Source organism: Geotrypetes seraphini, chromosome 7, assembly GCF_902459505.1.
Source record: "Geotrypetes seraphini chromosome 7, aGeoSer1.1, whole genome shotgun sequence".
NCBI lineage: Eukaryota > Metazoa > Chordata > Amphibia > Gymnophiona > Dermophiidae > Geotrypetes > Geotrypetes seraphini.
The window spans coordinates 107155426-107180345 of record NC_047090.1 but is presented as its reverse complement, the minus strand read 5'-3'; the positions used below and the strand labels follow the sequence as shown (position 1 = coordinate 107180345).

General features: G+C 45.9%; 1 protein-coding gene across 4 annotated transcripts in view; it reads right to left on the bottom strand.

Annotated features, from left to right (window-relative positions):
- Positions 1 to 24920, bottom strand: part of PLEKHD1 (pleckstrin homology and coiled-coil domain containing D1) — a 110925-nt gene that overhangs the window by 56313 nt on the left and 29692 nt on the right. For all 4 annotated transcript variants that reach the window (XM_033952356.1, XM_033952358.1, XM_033952357.1 and 1 more), the window contains exons 3-4: positions 14891 to 14980; positions 310 to 386 (exon numbers count right to left, since the gene is read on the bottom strand). In XM_033952356.1, the coding sequence (XP_033808247.1) occupies positions 310 to 386; positions 14891 to 14980 (167 nt within the window). The remainder of the gene's footprint in view (positions 1 to 309; positions 387 to 14890; positions 14981 to 24920) is intronic.

The window sequence follows — 24920 nt, the reverse complement described above, 5'->3', positions numbered from 1 at the left end:
GTTTTACCTTCCTTTTGTTCTTGTAAGTCCGTTATTGTCCAAGTCATTTGTTGTTTTTTTATATATAAGTTTTGTTTTTAACCTATATCCCTTTTTATGTACAACGCTTAGAATCTGTGATAGATGTTCAATCAAAAGTTTTAATAAACTTGAAACTAATACTCTCATTACTCATTTAATTGGGCAGGCGTCTAAATTTGCACACACAGTTTTAAGTGCCATTTATAGAATTCCCCTGCACATGTACTTCTGTTACTAAATTATTGTTAATATTGGGTGAAGGACAGAGAAAACAGTCTAATTACTTACACTTTTCCTGATTCGTGCAGCATTTCTAGCCACTGAGCCTGCTCACACTCAGACTCTGCTGCTAACATGATATTACCCTGGAGGAGAGAAACAAAGCATCATGGGAGATAGAACTTTCAATGCACATGAAAATATTAGAATTTATGTTTCCTATTGAAGGTGCTCTGACATTTTCAGAACTGAAGCACTAATGGGTGGCGTACTACGTTCCCTTTAAGATGAGCACGTGAGCAATTGCTCATACATTCTAGGAGCATCGCTCACAGATTTTACATGGTTGCTCACAACAATACTTGCAAATTTGGAGAATTGTTGGTTTTTAAAACTTGTTGTTCACACACACAAAATTTTTTTTTAGAACCTGTCGCTTCGATGAGAAAAAATTTGCACCTACCCAGCCAATCCTTGGAGAGAGCATTGGTGGCATATCAGAAGTATATAATGCTGTACCATCATCTAATGGGTAATCGCTATTCCTTGGAACTTAGAGGGTTATTCTATACCAGCGTGCCTATTTTTAGGTACCTAGGGATGTTTCTATACATTGTGCCTAAATCATAGACGCCTAGGAAAACGGTGCTTTCGCGTGTCAGTCTTTAAGTTAGGCACCGTTTATAGAATCCTACCTAATAGTGCAAAAGCATAGTTGCTTACCAAAACAGGTGTTATCCAGGGACAGCAGGCAGATATTCTCACATATGGGTGATGTAACCCTCAAAGCCCCGGTACGGACCACTTTAAAAGTACATCCGTATTTTAAGTCTTTAGAAAGTTTGCGATAGCCCGAACCGCGCATGCACGAGTGCCTCCCCGCCCGACGTAGGGCACACGGCCCCTCAGTTAAGATAAGCCAGCTAAGAAGCCAACCCGGGGAAGAGAGTGGGTTGTGAGAATATCTGTCTGCTGTCCCTGGATAACACCTGTTACGGTAAGTAACTGTGATTTATCCCAGGACAAGCAGGCAGCATATTCTCATGTATGGGTGACCTCCAAGCTAACAGAAATGGGATGGTGGGAGTGTTGGCCTTAGGAAAATACATTTTGTAATACAGATTGGCTGAAGCGCTCGTCCTGTCTGGAGAAAGACTCCAGACAGTAGTGAGAAGTGAAGGTATGAACTGAGGACCAGGTGGCAGCTTTACAGATTTCCTCAATGGGAGTAGATCTGAGGAAAGCCACAGAAGCTGCCATAGCTCTAATTTTGTGGGCTGTGACATGACTCTCCAGTGCCAGTCCAGTTTGAGCATAACAGAACGAGATGCAGCCAGCCAGCCAGTTGGAAATTGTTCTTTTAGAAATAGGATGCCCCAACTTGTTTGAATCAAAAGAGACGAAAAGTTGGGGAGATGTTCAATGTGGCTTTGTCCGCTCAATGTAATAGGCCAAAGCTCGTTTACAGTCCAAAGTATGCAAAGCGGTTTCTCTAGCATGAGAATGAGGCTTAGGAAAAAATACATTGGTAAAACAATTGACTGATTGAGATGAAATTCAGTGACAACTTTTGGAAGAAACTTTGGATGTGTATGCAGAACCACCTTGTCATGATGAAAAACTGTGAAGGGTGGATCTGCTACTAATGCTTGTAACTCACTGATCCTCCTGGCAGAGGTGAGAGCAATAAGGAAGACAACTTTCCAGGTGAGAAACGTAAGATGAGCTGTGACCATTGGTTCAAATGGTGGCTTCATTTAACTGGAAAGGACCACATTAAGGTCCCAGACGACAGGTGGAGGCTGGAGAGGTGGTTTCACATTGAAAAGTCCTTTCATGAATCTGGAGACCAAAGGATGAGCAGTAAGAGGTTTTCCCTCGACTGGTGTGTGAAAAGCTGTAATAGCACTGAGATGGACTTTGACGGGAGGAAGACTGGATCGGCTGGTGACCTGCCTACCGGGAGCCAAGGTAGAAGACATAGTGAGCCGCATTGACAGGATCATCAACAGTGTGGAAGAAGAAGATACGGCGGGGGTGATCCATGTGGGGACAAACAACGTGAGCAACAGGAACTACAACAGGGAAGTACTGGAGGACCAGTTCTGGATGCTAGGAAGGAAGCTGAAGACCAGAACGCAGAGGACAGCATTCTCGGAGATCCTGCTGGTACCCAGGGCAGATGAGAAGAGACAGATGGAGTTCCAAGCAATCAACGCGTGGATGCGGCACTGGTGTGAGGAAGAAGGATTCCACTTCATGCGCAACTAGACGGTGTTCTGGGGGAAGAGCAAGCTATACAGGAAGGATGGACTCCACCTCAACAGAGATGGAACAAGGCTACTTGCAAGCAACATCAAGAGAGAAGTTGAGAAGTTTTTAAACTAGGAAGAAGGGGAAAGCCGACAGTCGACCGAGAGAGAGTCGTTTGTTCGGGAATTAGTATACCTGGAGGATACCATGCAGAAAGATAGAGGGGAAGACTCACCAGAAAATACCGTACAGGAAGATATAGGGGAAGGCCCACCGGATTACAAGCAAGACAGATTGAAAGGGACACAAGAGGGTAGGAAATGCAAGAAAGGAACAGGTTGTAAACCCAAGTGTATGTACACAAGTGCAAGGACTCTAAGGAATAAGATAGGTGAATTAGAAGCTATGGCACAAAAAGATAACATTCACATCATCAGCATCACAGAAACATGATGGAATGAGGAAAACGTCTGGGAAACTGTGCTACCAGGATACAAACTACACCGCAGAGACAGAGTGGCTCAAAAAAGTGGGGGCATTGCCATATATGTCAAAGAGGGAATTGAATCAACTGGAGAGAACACACCACAACTGATGGATAAGTTAGAGTCTCTATGGATCAAAATTCTAGGAACAAATGGACTGGAAACAAAGATTGGCCTCTACTACCGACCCACAGGGCAGTCCGAAGAAATTGATGGGGAAATGACAGACGAGATTAAGCGCAACTGCAAGGGAGGCAACGTAGTTATCATGGGTGACTTCAACTATCCAGGGATAGACTGGAGCCTAGGCACCTCCGGCTGCGCTAGGGAGACCAAGTTCCTGGATACTGTAGGCGATTGCTTCCTGGAACAACTCGTCAAGAAAAATACGAGAGGAAATGCAATTCTGGACTTAATTCTAAATGGACTACGACCGGCACAACATGTAGAAGTGGAAGGGACGCTGGGAAGCAGCGATAAAAATATGATCCGCTTTGACCTAGATGTAGGTGAGAAACATTGGTCCAAAACGACGGCCACGGTGCTGAACTTCCGAAAAGGGAATTACGAAGGGATGAGACTCATGGTGGGGAAGAAGATTAAGAAGAGGATAAGCACTGTAAAAACGCTACAGCAAGCTTAGCCCCTTTTTAAGGACACAGTCACCGAGGCACAAAATCTATATATACCGCATATCAACAAAGAATCCAAGAGGAAAAAGAACAAAGAACTGGCATGGCTCACTGTAGAGGTGAAGGAAGCGATCAGAGACAAGAAAACTTCGTTTAAGGAATGGAAAAGGTAAAAAACTGATGAAAACTGGAATAAGCACAAACAACATTAATGCAGGTGGCATAAGGTGGTAAAAGGGGCCAAAAGAGACTACGAGGAAAAAATAGCCAAGGAGGCGAAAAACTTCAAGCCATTCTTTCGATATATTAAGGGGAAACGACCCGTGAGGGAAACGGTGGGGCCGCTGGATGACCGTGGAATAAAGGGTGTGCTAAAGGAAGACAAAGAGCCTTGCGAGGGAACCAGAAACGCCAAGTAATTCACTTTTCTCTTTTCTTGTTTCTCCTTTTTCTATTTTCTCTCTCTTACCCACAGCAGGAGCACACCAGCACTTCACGAGAGCAATGGAGGACCCAGGAACCCAGAGGTACTTTCCAGTATACTGCACAGAGTGTTATATGTACGACTACCTCCCCTTGGGAAGGCGGGAGTACATATGCAGTCGGTGTCAGGAACTGGAGAGCCTGAGGAAGGAGGTCGGCAGATTGAGGGTCAAGGTCCAGGAACTCGAGGGACTAGAGGGACTGAGAAACACAGAGGAGACGAACTGGTCAACCAAGGACACAGACGGAGCAAACCCCATGGTGGACCAGGTGAGGGACCTCGAGAGATTCATCGAGGAGGCCTATAGGAGGAAGGTGGAGGAACAGGACCATCAGCTGCACGGACATATGTCGGCAGACGAGACCCAGGATCCACAAGGCGACACCGGGGAAGGACCTAGCGGAGGAATCACGCAAGAGGAGGAGATCGTGATCCACCGGGAACCCGAGGGAGAGACACCACATTACACTGAGGACACAGACCTGAGACAGAGGAGGTTGCTGAGGAAAGGGAAGTCTGCTATTGTGGTGGGAGACTCGATCTTGAGAGAGGTAGATAGTCACGTAGCTGGAGGAAGGGAGGACCGGCTAGTGACTTGTCTCCCAGGGGCCAAGACACGAGATGTCACTGATAGGATCGAGAGGATCCTGGACGGAGCAGAGACAGAGGAGACTGCGGTGATAATCCACATCGGAACGAATGATGTGAGCCGGAGGAACTTCAGCATGGCCACACTGACTGACCAGTTCAGGGCCCTGGGACGAAAGCTGAAGCGGAGTACCCGGAGGATAGCATTCTCAGAGATCCTGCCTGTACCGAGAGCAGATGCAAAGAGGCAGGCAGACCTCCAGGCTGTGAATGCATGGTTGAGGAGATGGTGCCAGGAGGAGGGCTTCCACTTTGTGAGGAACTGGACGTCCTTCTGGGGAAAGAGCCAGCTCTACCGGCGAGACGGCCTGCACCTGAGCACAGCGGGAACTAGACTACTGGCAGCAAATGTGAGGAAGGAGATCGAGAGGGCTTTAAACTGAGGAGAGGGGGAAAGCCGACAGCTGATCTGATGTTGACGCTTCGGACAACAGTATCCAGAACAGATGCTGAACGGGCTGACTGCAAGGAGGAAGTAGAGAGACCGGTGAATCTTATGATCAGACAGCGAGGGAAACACCAGGTAAAGGGAGCTTGCTGGGAGGAGACTAAGGGGCATAGAGACACAGGGGGACTGGGTGGCACGAGGGCGAAAACTGAGTGCAATATAGGGGTGCCACAAGGCGAGGGGGATCAAACAGAGCCTCAAGGGATGATAGCCCAGGAGGAGACCGGTAGGGCTAGAAAACCCAGTGGAGAAGCTGGAGATAGGGGTGGCGGAAATGTGGGGAAACCGAAATCTGCGAGAGTAAAGGCTAAGGGCAAAGCAGAAGCACAGGGAACAGGAGAACTGCCCGAAATTCAAGGGGAGGCGGCCCAGGTAAATACGGAGGTGGAGGAAAAACGACGGGACCTGCGGTGCTTATACGCCAATGCAAGAAGCCTCATGGCCAAGATGGGTGAACTAGAGGTCGTAGCCAAGGGGGAGGACCTGGATATAATTGGAATTACAGAAACATGGTGGACAGAGGAGAATCAATGGGATGTGGCGCTGCCGGGGTACAAGCTCTACAGGAGGGACAGGACCCACAAGAAGGGGGGAGGCATAGCACTATATATAAAGGACTCTATCTACTCGGTCGGGATGGATATGGCAAAGAAGGCAGAGGGGCTGGAATCGCTATGGGTCAAATTGCCGGGAAACAAGGGTACAGGCATAAAACTGGGGCTGTACTATCGCCCACCTGGTACGCCGGAGGAAATCGGACACGACTTGGAAGCTGAACTGAGACAAGAATGCAGGACTGGAAGTGTAACAGTGATGGGGGACTTCAACTACCCTGGGATTGACTGGAGTACGGGTCACTCCAACTGCACCAAGGAAACAGGATTTGTAGAAGCTGTGAGGGACTGCTTCATGGAGCAACTAGTCAAGGAACCGACGCGAGGGAGTGCTACTCTTGACCTCATCTTAAATGGATTAGGGGGGCCTGCAAGAGGGGTAGAAGTGGGAGGACCACTAGGCAACAGTGACCACAACACGATCCGATTCACATTAGAAAGGGGGACACCCACAGTAAAGAGGACCGCAACAACTGCGTTCAACTTCAGGAAAGGGAACTATGTTGCTATGAGGGAAATGGTGGAGAGGAAGCTCAAAAACGTCCTTAGGATGGAGACTGTAGGAAGCGCCTGGACCCTATTCAGGGACACCCTGCAGGAAGCACAAAGAATGCACGTCCCAAGTTTCAGGAAAGGCGGCAAGAACAAGCGGTCAAAGGACCCGGTTTGGATCTCAACAGAAGTAAAGAGGGCATTAAACGACAAGAAAGTGTCCTTCCGGAGATGGAAAAAGGACCCAACGGAGGAAAATCACCAGGCGCACAGGAAATGCCAAAAGGAATGCCACCGAGAGGTTAGAAAAGCAAAAGGGAAATATGAAGAGGGGCTGGCCAGGGAGGCGAAAAACTTCAAGGCATTCTTCAGTTACGTAAAGGGGAAGCGACCAGCGAGAGAGGAGGTGGGGCCGTTGGACGATGGGGATAGGAAGGGAGTGATCAAGGAGGATAAAGAGGTAGCTGAGAGGTTGAACACATTCTTCTCGTCGATTTTCACGAGAGAAGACACATCTAACATACCAGACTCAGAGGAGCTCATGAGTGGGGAACAGGCTGAAAAATTAGAACACATAGAGGTAAGTAAGGAGGATGTCCTCAAGCAGATAGACAGGTTAAAATGCGGCAAATCGCCGGGCCCGGACGGGATCCACCCAAGGGTTCTGAAAGAACTAAGACAAGAAATAGCGGGCACAATCCAGCATGTTTGCAACCTATCCTTGAAAACTGGTGAGGTACCAGAGGACTGGAAATTGGCGAATGTCACACCTATCTTCAAGAAGGGATCGAGGGGTGACCCCGGAAACTACAGGCCGGTGAGCCTGACTTCAATTATAGGGAAGATGGTGGAAGCTATGATCAAGGATGGTATTTGCGAGCATATCGAGAGATATGGCCTACTGAGAACAAGCCAGCATGGATTCTGTAAGGGAAGATCATGCTTAACGAACCTTCTGTACTTCTTTGAGGGAATAAGCAGTCGGGTGGACAATGGGGAACCTATAGACATCATTTACCTTGATTTTCAAAAGGCTTTCGACAAGGTGCCACATGAAAGGCTGCTTAGGAAACTGTGGAACCACGGGGTGGGAGGGGATGTGCACAGATGGATCGAGCACTGGTTGTCGGGTAGACTGCAGAGGGTCGGAGTAAAGGGACAATACTCTGACTGGCAGGGAGTTACAAGCGGTGTGCCACAGGGATCGGTGCTAGGGCCGTTACTCTTCAACATATTTATCAATGACCTGGAAAAAGAGGCAAAGTGCGAGGTTATAAAATTTGCAGACGATACCAAATTGTGCGGCAGAGTCAGGTCTAGGGAGGAGTGTGAGGACCTGCAAAGGGACCTGGACAAGCTGGAAGACTGGGCAAACAAATGGCAAATGCGCTTTAATGTGGAAAAATGCAAGGTCATGCATATAGGGAAAAAGAACCCGTTGTTCAAATACAAATTGGGGGGGGCATTATTGGGAGACAGCAGTCTTGAGAGAGACTTGGGTGTGCTGGTGGATGCATCACTGAAGCCATCTGCACAGTGCGCAGCAGCCTCGAAAAAAGCCAACAGGATGCTGGGCATCATAAAGAGGGGCATAACAACCAGGACGCAGGAAGTCATCATGCCATTGTATCGAGCTATGGTGCGTCCACATCTGGAATACTGCGTTCAATATTGGTCGCCGTACCTCAAGAAGGACATGGCAGTGCTTGAGAGAGTCCAAAGGAGAGCAACGAAACTGGTAAGAGGGCTGGAACACTGCCCATACGCCGAGAGGTTGGATAGGCTGGGGCTCTTCTCTCTGGAAAAAAGGAGGCTCAGGGGAGATATGATAGAGACCTTCAAGATCATGAGGGGCATAGAGAGGGTGGATAGGGACAGATTCTTCAGGCTGAAGGGGTCAACAGGCACGAGGGGGCATTCGGAGAAACTGAAGGGAGATAGGTTCAGAACAAATGCAAGGAAGTTTTTCTTCACCCAAAGGGTCGTGGACACTTGGAATGCGCTACCGGAGGAAGTGATCAGGCAGAGTACGGTACAGGGATTCAAACAGGGATTGGACGGATTCCTGAGGGATAGGGGGATCGTGGGATACTGAGAGAGGTGCTGGGATGTAACACAGGTATAGAAAGCAAACCAAGTAATAAGTATAGAAATCCAACCAGGTCGTGCATGTGCAAGACCGGAGGGTTAGGACTTCGATGGGAAGATAAGACTCAATGGGAAACCAAGGTGGCAAGGGGGCCCCTTCTGGTGAATCAGACAGGCCGTGACCTGTTCGGGCCGCCGCGGGAGCGGACTGCTGGGCAAGATGGACCTGTGGTCTGACCCAGCGGAGGCACTGCTTATGTTCTTATGTTCTTAAAGAAATTACCGACAAATTGAACACATTTTTTGCGTCTGTATTTACCGAAGAGGATATACACAGCATACCGGAACCCATCAGGCTATAGGCTGGAAAAGAAGATGGGAAACTGACACGGTTGACGGTCAGTCTAGAAGAGGTATGCAAGTAGATTGATAGGCTTAAGAGCGACAAATCCCCAGGATCAGATGGCATCCATCCGAAGGTCAACAAGGAAATGAACTGCTTCAGCTAATAGCCAAACTGTCGATCAAATCGAGAAAGATTCCGGAAGACTGGAAGGTGGCGAATGTTATGCCGATCTTCAAAAAAGGTTCAAGGGCAGATCCAGGAAACTACAGACCGGTGAGTCTGACCTTGGTACTGGGAAATATGGTAATGGCGCTGATAAAGGATCGCATCATTGATCACCTTGACGGACACAATCTGATGAGGACCAGCCATCACGGTTTCAGTAAAGGCAGATCTTGCTTGACGAACTTGCTGCACTTCTTCAAGGGAATAAATAGACAGATAGACAAGGGCGACCCAGTTGACATTGTATATCTGGATTTTCAGAAGGCGTTCAACAAAGTTCCACATGAATGACTACTTCGGAAAATTGCATGCCATGGAATCGAGGGTGAAATACTCATGTGGATTAAAAACTGGTCCAAAGGCAACAAGAGGACATCCATGGAAAATCAGGGGTGGGAAATTGCACGGTGACACCAGGAAATACTTTTTCACCAAGAGAGTGGTTGATCACTGGAATAATCTTCCACTGCAGGTGATCGAGGCAAGCAGCGTGCCTGATTTTAAGAAGAAATGGGATCGTCAGTGGGATCTCTTCACAGAGTTAAGAAGGGGAGGGTCATTGAGGTGGGCAGAATAGTTGAGCCGTGGCCCTTATCTGCTGTCTATTTCAATGTTTCTATAGGAAACAGAGAGTATGGGTAAATGGACAATTCTCAGACTGGAAGAGTGTCACCAGCGGGGTGCCGCAGGGCTCAGTGCTTGGACCTGTGCTCTTCAACATCTTTATAAACGATCTGGACATTGGTACGACGAGCGAGGTGATTAAATTTGCAGACGATACGAAGTTATACAGAGTAGTGAAGATACAGGGGGATTGTGAAGATCTGCAACGGGACATAATCAAGCTTGAGAAATGGGCATCGACATGGCAAATGAGGTTCATTGTGGATAAGTGCAAAGTGATGCATGTTGGGAACAAAAATCTCATGCACGAATACAGGATGTCCGGGGCGGTACTTGAAGAGACCTCTCAGGAAAGAGACTTTGGAGTTCTGATCGACAAGTCCATGAAGCCATCTGCACAATGTGCTATGGCAGCGAAAAGGGCGAACAGAATGCTAGGAATGATCAAGAAGGGGATCATGAACAGATCTGAGAAGGTTATCATGCCGCTGTACCGGGCCATGGTGCGCCCTCACCTGGAGTACTGCATCCAGCACTGGTCGCCGTACATGAAGGATATGGTACAACTCAAAAGGGTCCAGAGAAGGGTGACTAAAATGGTTAAGGGGCTTGAGGAGTTGCCATACAGCGAGAGATTAGAGAAACTGGGCCTCTTCTCCCTTGAAACATTCAAAATACTGAAGGAAATAGACTTAGTAGAGAAAGACAGACTGTTCACCCTCTCCAAGGTAGGGAGAACGAGAGGACACTCTCTAAAGGAAAGGAAATTCTTCTTCACCCAGAGAGCGGTAGAAAACTGGAACGCTCTTCCTGAGTCTGTTATAGGGGAAAACACCCTCCAGGGTTTCAAGACAAAGTTGGACAAGTTCATGCTAAACTGATGAGACTGGACTCATTTGGAGCACTGGTCTTGATCTTGGGGCCACCACGTGAGTGGACTGCTGGGCAAGATGGACCATTGGTTTGACACAACAGCGGCAATTCTTATGTTCTTATGTAGATTTGAGGCCAGAATCAGAAAGATGAAGCAGATAATCCAACACCAAATCCACTGATAATGAAGTTGGATCATGATGATGAAAAAGACACCAGGAAGAGAACCGAGTCCACTTTTATTGATAACATTGTTGAGTGGCTGGTTTCCTGGATGCATCAAGAATTTGATGAACAGGCTGAGAAAGATGTAAGTGAGATGGATTTAGCCCGAGAGAAACCAAGCTATCAGATGTAGTGATTGCAGATTAGAAACATAGAAAATGATGGCAGAAAATGGCCTCGACCCATCAAGTCTGCCCATTCTAATGACCCACCCCCCAACTTCACCCCCCAAGAGATCCCACATGCCTATCCCATTTTTTCTTAAAATCTGGCATGCTGCTGGCCTCAATCACCTGCAGTGGAAGTTCATTCCAATGATCAATCACCCTTTCGGTGAAGAAATACTTCCTGATGTCATCATGAAATTTCCCGCCCCTGATTTTCAGCGGATGCCCTCTTGTGGCCGTGGGACCTTTAAAAAAGAAGATATCATCTTCTACCTCGATACGGCCCGTGATATATTTAAACGTCTCAATCATGTCTCCTCTCTCTCTATGTTCTTTGAGTGAGTATAGCTGCAATTTACTCAGTCTTTCCTCATATGGGAGATCCTTGAGTCCCGAAACCATCCTGGTGGCCATTCGTTAAACCGACTCAACTTTCAGCACATCTTTTTGGTAATGTGGCCTCCAGAATTGTACACAATATTCCAGATGAGGTCTCACCATGGATCTGTACAATGGCATTATGACTTCGGGCTTACGGCTGATGAAACTTCTGCGGATACAACCCATTATTTGTCTAGCCTTGGATGAAGCCTTCTCCACTTGATTGGCAGTTTTCATATTTTCACTAATGATCACTCCTAAATCTCGTTCTGCTGTAGTCCTAGCTAAGGTCTCACCATTTAGGGTGTAAGGTCTGAACGGATTTCTGCTGCCAAGGTGCATGACCTTACATTTCTTAGCATTGAAACTTTGCTGCCAAGTTGAGGACCAATGTTCCAGTAAGAGTAGGTCCCGCGTCATACTGGCGGGCAAAGTGCTTTTACCTACTATGTCGCATAGTTTGGCGAGATCGGCGAATAATGTTATTTTACCTTGAAGCCCCTGAGTCAGGTCTCCTATGAATATGTTAAAGAGGATTGGGCCCAAGACCAATGTTCCCTCTAAGCTGAGCGCATGAGCGATCGCTCACTATTTTCATTGGCGTTGCTCATAATTTTTCTCGTGTCGCTCACTAAAATACACAGTGGGCGTGACTGGAATCGAGCGCGGGTGGAGGTGAGAGGAAGCGGCAGCAGCGGCTCAGGCCAAGCGCCGGCACGGCACCGCATCTTAATTGATCTGAGTATGGGGAAATGAGGTCAGTGGAATGCATAAGGTCAGTAGATTTCAAAAGTAGACAGTTCTGATTTGCGGGATTGTGATGATCTCCTCGGATGATGCTGTGCCTCCGCGTCCTCCTCGGAGCCTTGTTTTTTCCATCCGCCGCTCCGCACTGCCGCCTGAAATGTTTTTTGAAGCTTCGGTCTGCCCTGCTCGCCTTAGTGTATTTTAAGTTGAAAGATGCAGCGGCGGCTCCTCTCAAGATCCCCGACTGCATCGGACTTCCGACGCAGGTGGGGATCGTGAGAGGAGCCACTGCCACGTCTTTCAGCTTAAAAATACACTAAGGCAAGGCAAGGAGCAGGGCAGACCGAAGAACAGCATGAACATACAAGTAAGGCTGGGGACTCACGCATGCGCACTCCTGCGACCACGGACCTACACCTCACAGAACACGCAGATAGGAGTGCGCATGCGCGGCTAGCGTTTTATTATATAGGATTAAGTTACTTTAAAAATCAAAGTATTTAACCCTCCCACAATCTCACGGGCACTCGTCCTCCGCGCCTGCTCATAAATTTGTGGAGTATGTAACTTGTCGCTCATGCATATTTTTTTTGCACACACCTCATCAATCCTTAGAGGGAACATTGCCCAAGACCGAGCCCTGCGGCACTCCACTGGTCACCCTTGATGTTTCGGAGAGGGTACTGTTAACCACTACCCTCTGAAGTCTACCGCTTAGCCAGTCATTGACCCATGCAATTAATGTTTCTCCTAATCCCATCGAATTCATCTTGCTCAAAAACCTGCGGTTGGGATGTAGAAGTGATTCCTGATTCTGAGTGAGCAGAGTAGGAAATACTGGAAGAGGTATGGGCTCCCTGGTGCTGAGTTGAAGTAGAAGGGAGAACCAATGTTGCCTGGGCCACCATGGAGCAATGAGAATCATGGTGACTGCTTCTCTCTTGAGCTTGAACAGAGTACTCAACATGAGAGAAATTGGGGAGGGAATGCATATAGAAACAGGTCCGTCCAATCCAGGAGAAATGCATCTGCTTCCAGATGGAGAGGAGAGTACAGTCTGGAGCAAAACTGGGGCAACTGGAGATTGTAAGGAGCTGCAAACAAGGGATAGAGGGAACAACACTTAATCCTTCCTCTGAACAAACATTAATGTAATGCTTCATAGTGGGTCTGGAGGGATAGGCACATCTCTGCCAGGCAATAACTATCAGATTCAGAGTTGTACACAAATGGTAATCTTAGAACAGGTCACCAATGAATGAAGGACCTACAGGCATCCATTTTTAGCCTGTTTTATAAAGATGCAAATGCCAATGTGTCTTTAGAAAATATTAGGGGGTAAACCTGCAGAAATCATAACTAGAATGCAGCCACAGACACTTTTGGGCATAAGTGTTCATATGTACAATACATATAGCAAGTACATGTTTAACATATGTGCTAGGGTTACCAGACATCTGGGAAAACTTGGAATGTCCTCTTTTTAGAGGACTGTCTTGACTCCTGGACAGACTTTCCAAAGCCCAGCAGTTTGTCTGGAGGGCCTCTGAGCATGTGCGGATGATGTCACATCCATCCGCACATGCTCCAAGCCCTCCAGATGCAGCCAGAGTTCATTGGGGAAGAGAGGAGGCTTTGAGGGAGCGGGGCTGGGAGGCAGAATAGGGCAGGTCTGGAGGCTGAACTGGGCGTGGCTGGGGCAGAACGGGATGGGGCTGGAGGTAGAACAGGGCAGGGTCATGTGTCCGGGGTTTTCTGGACTAAAATATGGTAACCCTAATTTGTGCACATGTTTATACCAACTTCAGAATAGGAATAAATGTGTGTCACAAGGGCGTAGCTATGGGTGGGCCTAGGTGGGCCTGTCCAGTTTCACCTCAGGTTCATTCAGTAGTAATGCGCACCATTGGTATAGTTGGTGGGGATCTCTAAAGCCTTATCAGCTGAAAATATTCTCAGCCTGAGCCTCTAGGTCATAAAAAAAAACAAAACACCTTGGCATTCAGTGACTGTGCTCCCAGCTGCTGATGCAAGCATTCTGCACATTCTCAGGGATCTCTGCCAGCCAAGGTATTCCATTTTTTAAAGTCTGGTTGTGGTGCTGGTAGGAGGGAAATTGGACAGGAGAAAAAATGCCACCTGTTGGTGCACCTAAAAATCACCTCTTGGCTACACAATTATCAGCATTTGTGGGGAAGGGGTAAAACGCGGACCTCATGGACCTTTCGGATCTAAAACCGCACGTCCTTAAAAATCTGAGGTTTGTGCCATTTGTAGTTTCTGGCTCTGACAGACCTCTATGACATTTTAGCTCTGATGGATCCTAATGCTTTTCCCTCCCTATGCTGAGACTAGCGGCAAAACTTTTGCCCTGTGGTCTGTGCCACTTTTCGTCTCAGCATAGGGAGGGAAAAGCATTAGGATCCGTCAGAGACTAAAATGTCATAGAGGTCTGTCAGAGCCAGAGACTAAAAGTGGCGTGGACCTCAGATTTTTTAAGGATATGCGTTGTGCAGTTCAGATCCCTGAGGTCCGTGAGATCAGATGCACTGCAGACCTTTGCACACATTTTTTAACACCCCCCCAAACCAAGCTATTTGCCATCCAGTGTCATATCACGGGGGCTCTCAGAATCAGTGCAGAGGGAGAGATCTGGAGGAAGGGACGATCGGGCTAATTAGCAAAAGCAAGACAGAGGAGGGAGCCGGCAAGACGGTAAACACCCGGGGGCAGCAGAGGAAAACACCGCATCACCCTTGACCGGGGCCGCACAAAATTCTTCACAGGGCCGCAGGTTGGACACCCCTGCACTAAAGCATGCATCTCTCTGTCACTGTCCAGCAAGATTTCACCAGGATCTTCATAGTTCTTCTGAAGAAGGATATTAACGATATATTCTGAAGACCAAAGTCACTTACATGAAAGTCTTTGTGAGAAATTGTGATTGCATATGGCATGTTGGGTTCTTCTTTGGCATCCACGGCACAGCCTCCCAAAGGAATAACACCCTATTAACCAAAGTATGTGATTATTTGATAAGGAGTCAGTATACAATAACAATCAATACTCCACTCATATGAAATGATCTATATTCAGTCACTCATTCTTATACTCGTCTTAAACCAGTTGATTAGTCATGTGTTGAGCATTTTATAAGCATATTTTTAAGCACACTCTTTGTGCAGGAAAAGGCCTCAGAGTTAAGGAGTACTACGCTTATAGTCTCATCGACATTCATAGTCCAGATTATACTCCATACTATAATCACTGGCCAAAAACCTGCTTAGTGTATTTTTACTATTAGTCTTTAACTTATAACTCTTTAACTATTTTTAACCTATTTTATCTTTTTTTCTTGATTGTAGCTTGTGATTAATATATTCCACACTGGAGCTCTGAATACAGACCACTTCACAGTTTGAAAAAACTAACAGAGGTTTACTTATCTTTAGTGTTTGTAGTTGTTCAGTTTTCAATCATAGATTTCATTTACTATGTGCCACCACAAACTACCGGAACCAGGACCGGAGCTGTTCCCTGCATTGTGCAGTTCAGATCCCTGTGGTCCGCGAGGTCAGATGCACTGCAGACCTTTGCACACATTTTTTAACACCCCCCCCCCCCCCCAAACCAAGCTATTTGCCATCCAGTGTCATATCGCGGGGGCTCTCAGAATCAGTGCGGAGGGAGAGATCTGGAGGAAGGGACGATCGGGCTAATTAGCAAAACCCACGGTGTGCCTCTTCCCTCCTTAGCCATTAGGGAAGGCAGAGCCGGGGGCCTGAGCTGCAGGGAAAGTGGTGGAATAAGGGTCTGGGTAAAACAAGCTAAAAGGCGGGCTTGTCAATGCACGGACCTCAGATTTTTAAGGACGTGCGGTTTTAGATCCACGAGGTCCGTAAGGTCCATGAGGTCCGTGTTTTACCCCTTCCCGCATTTGTGTGCTATTCTGGCTAGATCTGAGCTTATTTTCTAAACCCAATTTTATGCATGCTAACTCATCTCTCTAATTGGTTGGCACATATAGCATAGAACAGAACAAGAGTACAATACAAGCAGAGGAAGTGGTCAAGTAGTTAACACATTGGACTGAGAACCAGTGAAACCAGGGTTCAAATCCAATATTTATCATTTGTACTCACTGTGACCCTAAGTGAGTTGCTTTATCTTCTATTGCCTCAGGTACCCACTTATATTGTAAGCTCTTTGGGGCATGGAGGTATTGTATGTGAACATTTATAACCACTGTGCAGTGCTATGTATCTCCAGAAGCACTATAAAAATAAGTATTATTTTTTTATTTGGATTTAGCTCACACTTTGTTCAGTAATAGCTCAAGGTGACTTACGTGCAGATACACTAGGCAATTTCTTGTCCCCAGATAGCTCACAATTTAAGTTTAAACCTTATTTATAGCAGAGGATTTTTATCAGGATATGCTGTTCTCACACTGCATATTTCATTGCAATACTAACCAGTGGGCTAAACTTGTTCAGCATCCAAGGCGAAAAAACTCAGTCTCTTAAATTTGCAACTGTTTATAACATATACTTAAACAAGGTACTTCCTATAGATAGTTAAATCCAAGAATGCAGCACTGTTTCTTGTTCGATACAAATGGCCTGATATTCAGTGCTATTTAGCAGGCAGGGAACAGCTCTCGACCAGCTAAATAGCATATAGCTTGCTATCCGCCTTGCTATCTCCCTTTGAATATCCCGTTTGGTGGATTGCCCTGTGACTGGTTATGTCGTATGACATAGCTAGTCACCGCCAACATCCAGTGGCTCATCAGCTAAGTTCAGTGGCCAGGTAGACCCGCATAAAAAGTAGGTCTATCTTTGGCTGCTAAGACTTAGATGGTCAGCCAATGAATATCAGCTTAACTGGCTATGTCTCGGCCGGCCAAATCTAAACCAGAAATTCAGTGCTGGTTGACAAATATGGTACCAGCACTGAACTTCTGGTTTTACTGTGGACTAAGAGAGATTGCTATCCCCTGCGTTCTGAATATTGAGTGGAAAGTCCTTTTGCTGAATGGATAACTGAATGATGTTCAATTGACTGACTGTGGCTGGATGCTGAATTAACTGAAGGAATGGACGAACGAAGGATTGGATGTTGAATTAACTGAAAAGATGAACATTGAATCAATTGGTGAAAAAAATGACACATATTCCAAGAGTGGAGAGGGAGAGAAAGGCTACGGAGTATTTGCTTTCTATGCACGATAGAGATTTTTCCACTAGAGAAAGGGGTGCAAAATTTGCCCAAAAGTACTAGGGGTTCTGGAACTAATAGGGTCAACGTTTGTACCTTGGGTTGAAGCATGAAGCCAGGTAGGACTCAAGGTGACTGGAGGGAATGGGTCACATGCAATATTACAGGCTACAGGAACCTAGCGGGAAGCTGCTCCTTGGGTACTATACAAAAAACTGCCTTGATTGTATATAAGAATTGCTACTGCTGGGTCAGACCAGTGGTCCATCGTGCCCAGCAGTCTGCTCACGTGGCAGCCCTCTGGTCAAAGACTAGTGCCCTAACTGAGACTAGCCCTACCTGCATACTTTCTGGTTCAGCAGGAACTTGTCTAACTTTGTCTTGAATCCCTGGAGGGTGTTTTCCCCTATGACAGACTCCGGAAGAGCATTCCAGTTTTCTACCACTCTCTGGGTGAAGAATATCCTTACGTTCGTATGGAATCTATCCCCTTTCAACTTTAGAGAGTGCCCTCTCATTCTCCCTACCTTGGAGAGGGTGAACAACCTGTCCTTATCTACTAAGCCTATTCCCTTCAGTACCTTGAATGTTTCGATCATGTCCCTTCTCAATCTCCTCTGTTCGAGGGAGAAGAGGCCCAGTTTCTCTAATATTTCGCTGTACGGCAGCTCCTCCAGCCCCTTAATCATCTTAGTCGCTCTTCTTTGGATCTTTTGAGTAGTACCATGTTCTTCTTCATGTACGGCGACCAGTGCTGGACGCAGTACTCCAGGTGAGGGCGCACCATGGCCCCAGGCAGAATTAATTCGTCGAGGGCCCCTAGGCACACAAGTACACTGGGCCCCCTGCCCCGCCCCACCCCACCATGCGCCCAGGTGGAAACAGGAAGCTGTGTCAGAGGGAAGCTTTGGGCAAGCAGCACCGCTTGCACAATTACAATTCCCGTTGCCTTTCTTACCTGTTGCCGATCGGGGAGGGGGGCCACATTGCCGATCGATACAGGAGGGGCCCATTGCCGTTTAGAAAAACAATGTTGATGCCCTCCTTCATCGGGCCCCCCTGACCATTTCGGGCCCTAGGCACGTGCCTACTTGGCCTATTAGTTAATCCTGCCCTGCATGGCCTGGTAAAGCGGTATGATAACATTCTCTGATCCGTTCGTGATCCCCTTCTTTATTATTCCTAGAATTCTGTTTGCCCTTTTCGCTGCCACCGCACATTGTGAAAGGTAGTACAGTATATCAAGTGTTAATAAACATAACTGCTCCTTGTGATCCTGGGAAAGTCACTTAATCCCCATTGTCCCAGAGTGTGAGCCCACCAGGACATATAGGGAAAAATGTTTGAATACCCTGATTGTAAACCTCACTCAGAACCTCTTCAGGACAAGGAGCAGTTGAGGTCTGGGTTACCTTTCTGTTAGCTGTGCTTCTAAAGTGAAAGTGATGTGAGATACACAGGGCCGGATTTTCCTATAGGCTAACTAGGCTTCAGCCTAGAGCCTCAAGATCAAGAGGGGCCTACATTCAAATTGTTAGCAAAATTAAAATTACACTATTCTAAAAACAGTGAACAGTAAAACACTAAACCGAAAATATGGAGAAATTCTACGCTTCAGGATCGGAACCGGTTCCGGCCGCAACGGGGCGCCGACTCGGCTTTTCCCTTTCTTTTTCTCGCCCTGGGAGGAGGATCAGGGAGGGAAAGATGTCAGTCTGCAAACAGCTGGGCAAAGCCCAGCCCCGCAGGGAGAGAGGCAAAACGTGGATCCGTCAGGACAGGGCGGCCCAGACTGGCATCGGGGGGTGGGGTGGGGGTTTCAGTGGAAGGGGGATGGGAGGCAGGCAGGCTGGCATCGGAGGGGGGGTGGGGGGTTTAATGGAAGGCAGGCAGGCAGAATGGCATGGGAGTGTTCAATGGAAAGGGGAAGGGAGGCAGGCAGGCATCGGAGGAGGGGGGTGAGGTGAGGAAGGACGCACTGGGAGCACTATGGACATAGGAAGGGGCAATGTTGTGTGTTATGTTTGATTAGTTATTGTTACAAGTACTATATATGGTGCTGAGAATAAATAAGTGTTCTTGACTTTTTTTTATTTATTATCCGTGTCACATTTTTTATAAAGGTTAGTACCAATAACAACATGTTTCATTTAACATATTGATATATATCACAGTAATGATGTATTTTATTATCTCTCATGTAATTTACAAACTTAAAAATGGGAGGTGAAAGGGCCTCATGAGTGGAATAGCCTAGGGCCTCTTTTCATCTAAATCCGGCCCTGGAGATACACCTTCTGGATGAGTCACCCTGTACTGCCTTTTCATTTTAATCAGACACTATTGTTTAGCTGAAAGGCAGTTAAACAAAAGAGCAGTTTCTAAATGCCTAACTGAAAAGACCTGAAAGTTACCATTTTTCTCAATAGAGGAAGGTAAATAGTGGAGTGCCGCAGGGATTTGTATTGGGACCGGTGCTATTTAATTTATTTTTGCATGATTGGAACAAACAAGTGAGGTACTGTGTTTCCCCAAAAATAAGACACTGTCTTGTATTAATTTTGGGACCAAAAAAGGCACTAGGTCATATTTTCGGGGTAGGTCTTATTTTTTTCATGTACAATGATCATCTCTCCCTTCCTCTCCTCCACCCCAATTCTTCCTATTTTCTTTCTCTCCCCCACATGTGCAGCATCTTTCCTCCCCTCTCACCCATCCCCTTGTGCAGGAAAACCCTTGTAGCTTCTATCCCTCCCATCCCTTGTTCAGCAGAACCCTTGCAGCTTCTATCCCTTCCTTCCTCCCATCCCCCCATGCAGCATCTTTCTAACCCTCCCATCCCCCCGACACTTTCATTTCTCCCTCCCATCTGAACCCCGACCGTGAGACCAAAATACCTGGCAACAAATGGCCGTGTCGGCAGCACAGGCTGCATCTCAGCCTGCCCTTCTCACACCCGGGCGTTCCTCTGCTGCATCACTGATGATGTCATCAGCAACACAGCATGGAGCGCCAGGCGTTTGAAGGGCAGGCTGCAATGCAGCCTGTGTTACCAGGTATTTCAATCTCGTGGTCGGGCTTCGGATGGGAGGGAGAGATGGAAGAGTCAGCGGGGGGCATGCAGGGGGATGGGGGGGAAGTGTTGCTGCCGGCGACTAGGGCTTGTTTTCGGGGGTAGGGCCTATATTAAGACCTACCCTGAAAATCATGCTAGGGCTTATTTTCAGTGCAGTCTTATTTTTGGGGAAACACGGTAATTAAACCCTCTTTTACATAACCACGCAAGAGGTTTTTAGCGCCAGCTGGCACACTGAATGCTCTGCACTGCTGTGATGGTCAGAGTTCCTATGAGCATCAGAGCAGCACAGAGCATTCAGCGTGCCAACTGGTGCTATAAAAACTCTTGCGCAGTTTTGTAAAAAGGAGGTGGGGGGGGCGGTAAATTGGCAGATGACACAATCCTATTCAAAGTTGTCAAAACACATGGAGAGGCATAATCAAAATGTCTAAGTTCGTTTTGGGCCTAGGGCGCTAGTCACCCAAAGTCAGCAGTGACCAAAGTCCATTCTTGAAAAATACATCCAAAATTATTTTTTCAAAAATCGTCTACTTCTACGTTCAGCCGTTTGATCTCCAGACCATTAATACGTCTACATTCTCATCCAAAAAAATCATTCAGGTCTCAAACGCCTAGAACAAAACCTTTTGGGAATGGGAGGGGTCAGCAAAGTGACGGACTGGCCACCCAGACATGGCAACAGAGTAGTAGGGCACCTTACAGGGCACTGCTGTGAACTTCACAAAAAGGGTGCTCCATAAACATCTCACCACAACTCCCTTGCAGGTCATGGTGAGCCCCCCCAAAACTATACTATATCTACCTGTCTACAACCCCAATAGCCCTTATGGCTGCAGGTGCCACCTATATGGCAGTAGAGTAGGGTTTGTTTGTTTTTTTGGTGGACTCACATTTTCCACCATGAATGCAGTGGTTAGAGTGGCTTATGGGCCTGGGTCCTCCTCTCTATGGTTCACTAGCCTACCCCCCAGACTACTTAAGCCACCTCTGTGCAGCTCTACTAGGCTTTCCTATGCCAGGTGCTGATGTTCTGGAGGCAGGTATATATGTTTTTATTCTGATTTTTATGGCGGGGGAGGGGGGGGAGGGAGAGGGTCAGTGATCACTGGAGGAGTGTGTGGGGGTCTGTACTTTGTGTTTGCAGTGGTTATATGGTCACTATGGTCACTTTGGATGCCTTCTGGGCACTTAGACCTGTTTTTAGATCGCCTAAGTCACAATGTATAAGTTCCGTTCAGGCAGCCTCGTAAAACTTTTGATTATCCCTGCAGTACGAATAAGTTTAGGTCGGCCCACATCCTGTCCTAACCACTCCTTCAAAAATACCCCTTTCAGCTCAGGGCACACAGCAGGATTCAGAGGCCTAAAAAATCTCTGTATACATCTAAAAACCCGTTTCAATTATCGGCATTTGGACGACCTGACTTTTAGGTCTTCTGATTTGGGCGGGTTTTTAGACGTATTTCTCTTTCAATTATGAATCCCATGAGGCCTACATTTCAGGTGCCTAAGTTTTTGCAAGAATACCTTAGGAAATTGGAAGACTGGGCATCCAAATGGCAGATTAAATTTAATGTGAACAAATGCAAAGTAATGCACATTGAGAAGAATAATTCAAATCATAGTTACCTTATGCTAGGGTCTACCTTAGCATTCAGCACCCAAGAAAAAGATTTGGGTGCCATTGTAGACACTGCTAAAATCTGCCCAGAGTGCAGCTGCAGCAAAAAACAAACAAAAAAGATGCTAGGAATTATTAGGAAAGGGATGGTAAATAAGACCAAGAATATTATAATACCTCTGTATCACTCCATGATGAGACCTCACCTTGAGTATTACGCACAATCCTGGTCGCCATAACTTTAAAAAAGATATAGCGGAATTTGCAAAAGTTCAAAGAAGAGCAACAAAATGGTAAAGGGGACAGAACTCCACTCATATGAGGAAAGACTAAAAAGGTTAGGACCCTTCAGCTTGGAAAAGAAATGGCTAAGTGGGGATATTATTGAGGTCTACAAAATCCTCAGTGGTGTAGAATGGGTAAGAGTGAATCAGTTTTTCACCCTTTAAAAAGGTACAAAAACCAAGGGACATTCAATGAAATTACATGGAAATACTTTTAAAACAATGGGAGAACATATTTTTTTTAACTCAAAGAATAGTTAAGCTCTGGAATAGAGAATGACACGGTGACAAAATTCATCACCGTCCCCGTCCCCACGGATAACCGCGGGAAATAATCCCATGTCATTTTCTAGTGTCTATTTCAACCTCAATCCTTCTACACCAGCATTCTTCAAAGCAAAGCTTGAGGGTCAGTGGTTGTGGCCATTCATACTCCGATTCTTCCCTCTCTCCTTAAAGAATGACATGAAGATGGTTTCCCGCGGTTATCCGCGGGAACGGGAACGGTGATGAATTTTGTCACCGTGTCATTCTCTACACTGGAACTCATTTCCAGTTGGCATAGTTGGGTTTAAGAAAGGTTTGGACAATTTCCTGGAGGAAAAGTGCATAGGCTGATATTAAGATAGACATAGGGGAAGCCACTGCTTGCAATGGATCAGTAACATGGAATGTTACTACTATTTGGGTTTCTGACAGGTACTTGTGACCTGGACTGACCAATGTGGAATCAGGAAACTGGACTAGATGGACCACTGGTCTGACCCAGTATGGCTATTCTTATGTTCTTATGTTAAAGCTAAGAATCAATTCACATAACCACCACATAATCGCCATAAAGCTAACCAGGGTGACACATCTGTGGGAGAGCAATTTGCAAGACCAGAGCGCTGAACCAATTACTGGAGAAAGATGAGAATATCATAGTAAAAAGAAACCCAGAAATATAAGGCAATTAGGATTATTTCCTATCATATTACTTATTAAGGCCAGAACCCTCATTAACTGTCAAACAAATCACCTAGCCTCTCTTTTTATAAGCAATTTTTCCAGTTGAATAGGATTAAAAAAATATAATTGGAATCAGGAAATCTAATTAAACACTGACGGGGGAACTTTGAAAAGAAGCTCACTTCGGCAGCCAGAACACATGGTTTCAACTTAAGAAATACTTACGTTATTGTGTGGCCCGAGCCAAATCCGGAAATATCTGAAGTTTAGTAGCACAAAACAAGAAATCTTTCAAAAATTAAAGGTCTTTTAAAAACTGGCTCTTCAAGGACGCTCTCAATTGAGCTGCTCCAATTCTATAGAACACAAATTTTTCAGTGAGCTAATATCCTCTAAATGAAAATTAAGTGGGTAACAATTCCCTATCCTACTGTTCTAACCCTATATGTTCCCTTTTCCCTTAAAACATTGTACTTCAACCCATTCTCCTCCTGTTTCGTGTATTGTTATAGTCTTAAAGCATATGTGTCTTTTACTAAAACCCTGTTTTTATATTTGTAAATCACATTGGATCACGATATTGTGATCAAATCAAATTTTAAATAAACTTGAAACTTGAATTACTTATTGGGAGATGAACTATAAAATGATCATGAGACTCTATGCATCTCCCAAGTAGGTCCAACAAATTCAACTGCGACAAGATTCTAAAAGCCGGCAGCCAGAGGTGGACTTAGGTCATATGTTTTACTTCTGCAAAGCAATCAAACATTTTTGGCAGAGGGTTTTATTTTATTTATTTATTTATTTTTATTTCTTATATACCGCTATACCGTGAAGTTCGAAGCGGTTTACAATATAGATACATTTTGACAGTACATGGGATACAAGTGGGTTACAATAAGGGTTACAATAAAGATTCGTTTTGTCAGTACATGGGTCTGTAACCCTCAGAATATTAGTGTATGATTTTAATTGTAATGTTTCTTGGGTTTCAGTTTTCCCCATGTCGCCTTGACAAAGAATCCGAAACGCGTTGGCGTTCAGGGGAATGATTTCAAGGCTGAAAGCTAAGTATCATTAACCGATAAGCATTTGACACAAAACATTGTATGGAATAATAAGATAAATCACCAGAAATTATTAAGAGCAAATGAAATATTAGAAAAAAAGAATAAGTATGGAGGAGGAGGTACCGTGGGGCAAATGAAGATTTAATTCCCTTCAAACTAAGTTGTTTGTCGGGCTGTCTGATACCCCTTCTGGACCTCATATAAAATCTATATCATTACTGCAAGGATTATATCTCAGTGGACTCTGTGAATATTTATGTGTAGCCATATGCTACATGATGAGGTGTGTCTGTGGTCTCTTCATTCTGCTCTGATCAATGAGGTCACAGGTGCCCACTAATGCTACCACCCAGCAGTGGAATCTTAAAGTACCTTGTTTCTCTCTCAGGAATCACAGGTAGGAGCAGGTGCACTTTTAATCTCTTTGGTAGGCCCTGATTGATATTACAGGGGCTGATTAACACTATCACCCAACAGTGGAATCATCTAGTAAGAAATCTCTCTCTCTCTCTCAGGTACCACACTACTCTTTTCTCTCCCTCCTTTCACATTATAAACCATAAAATTATACTGCTTTGTCACCTTGTGATCACCCATCTACTCTCCCTGTTGCTTGTCCTCATCCCACCCTATGAATGTGATTGGAGTGTTTTTAAGTTTCACTTGTATATATTCTGATATTGTCATCTTTGCTCATTTCTGACCTGAAAACATTGCCTT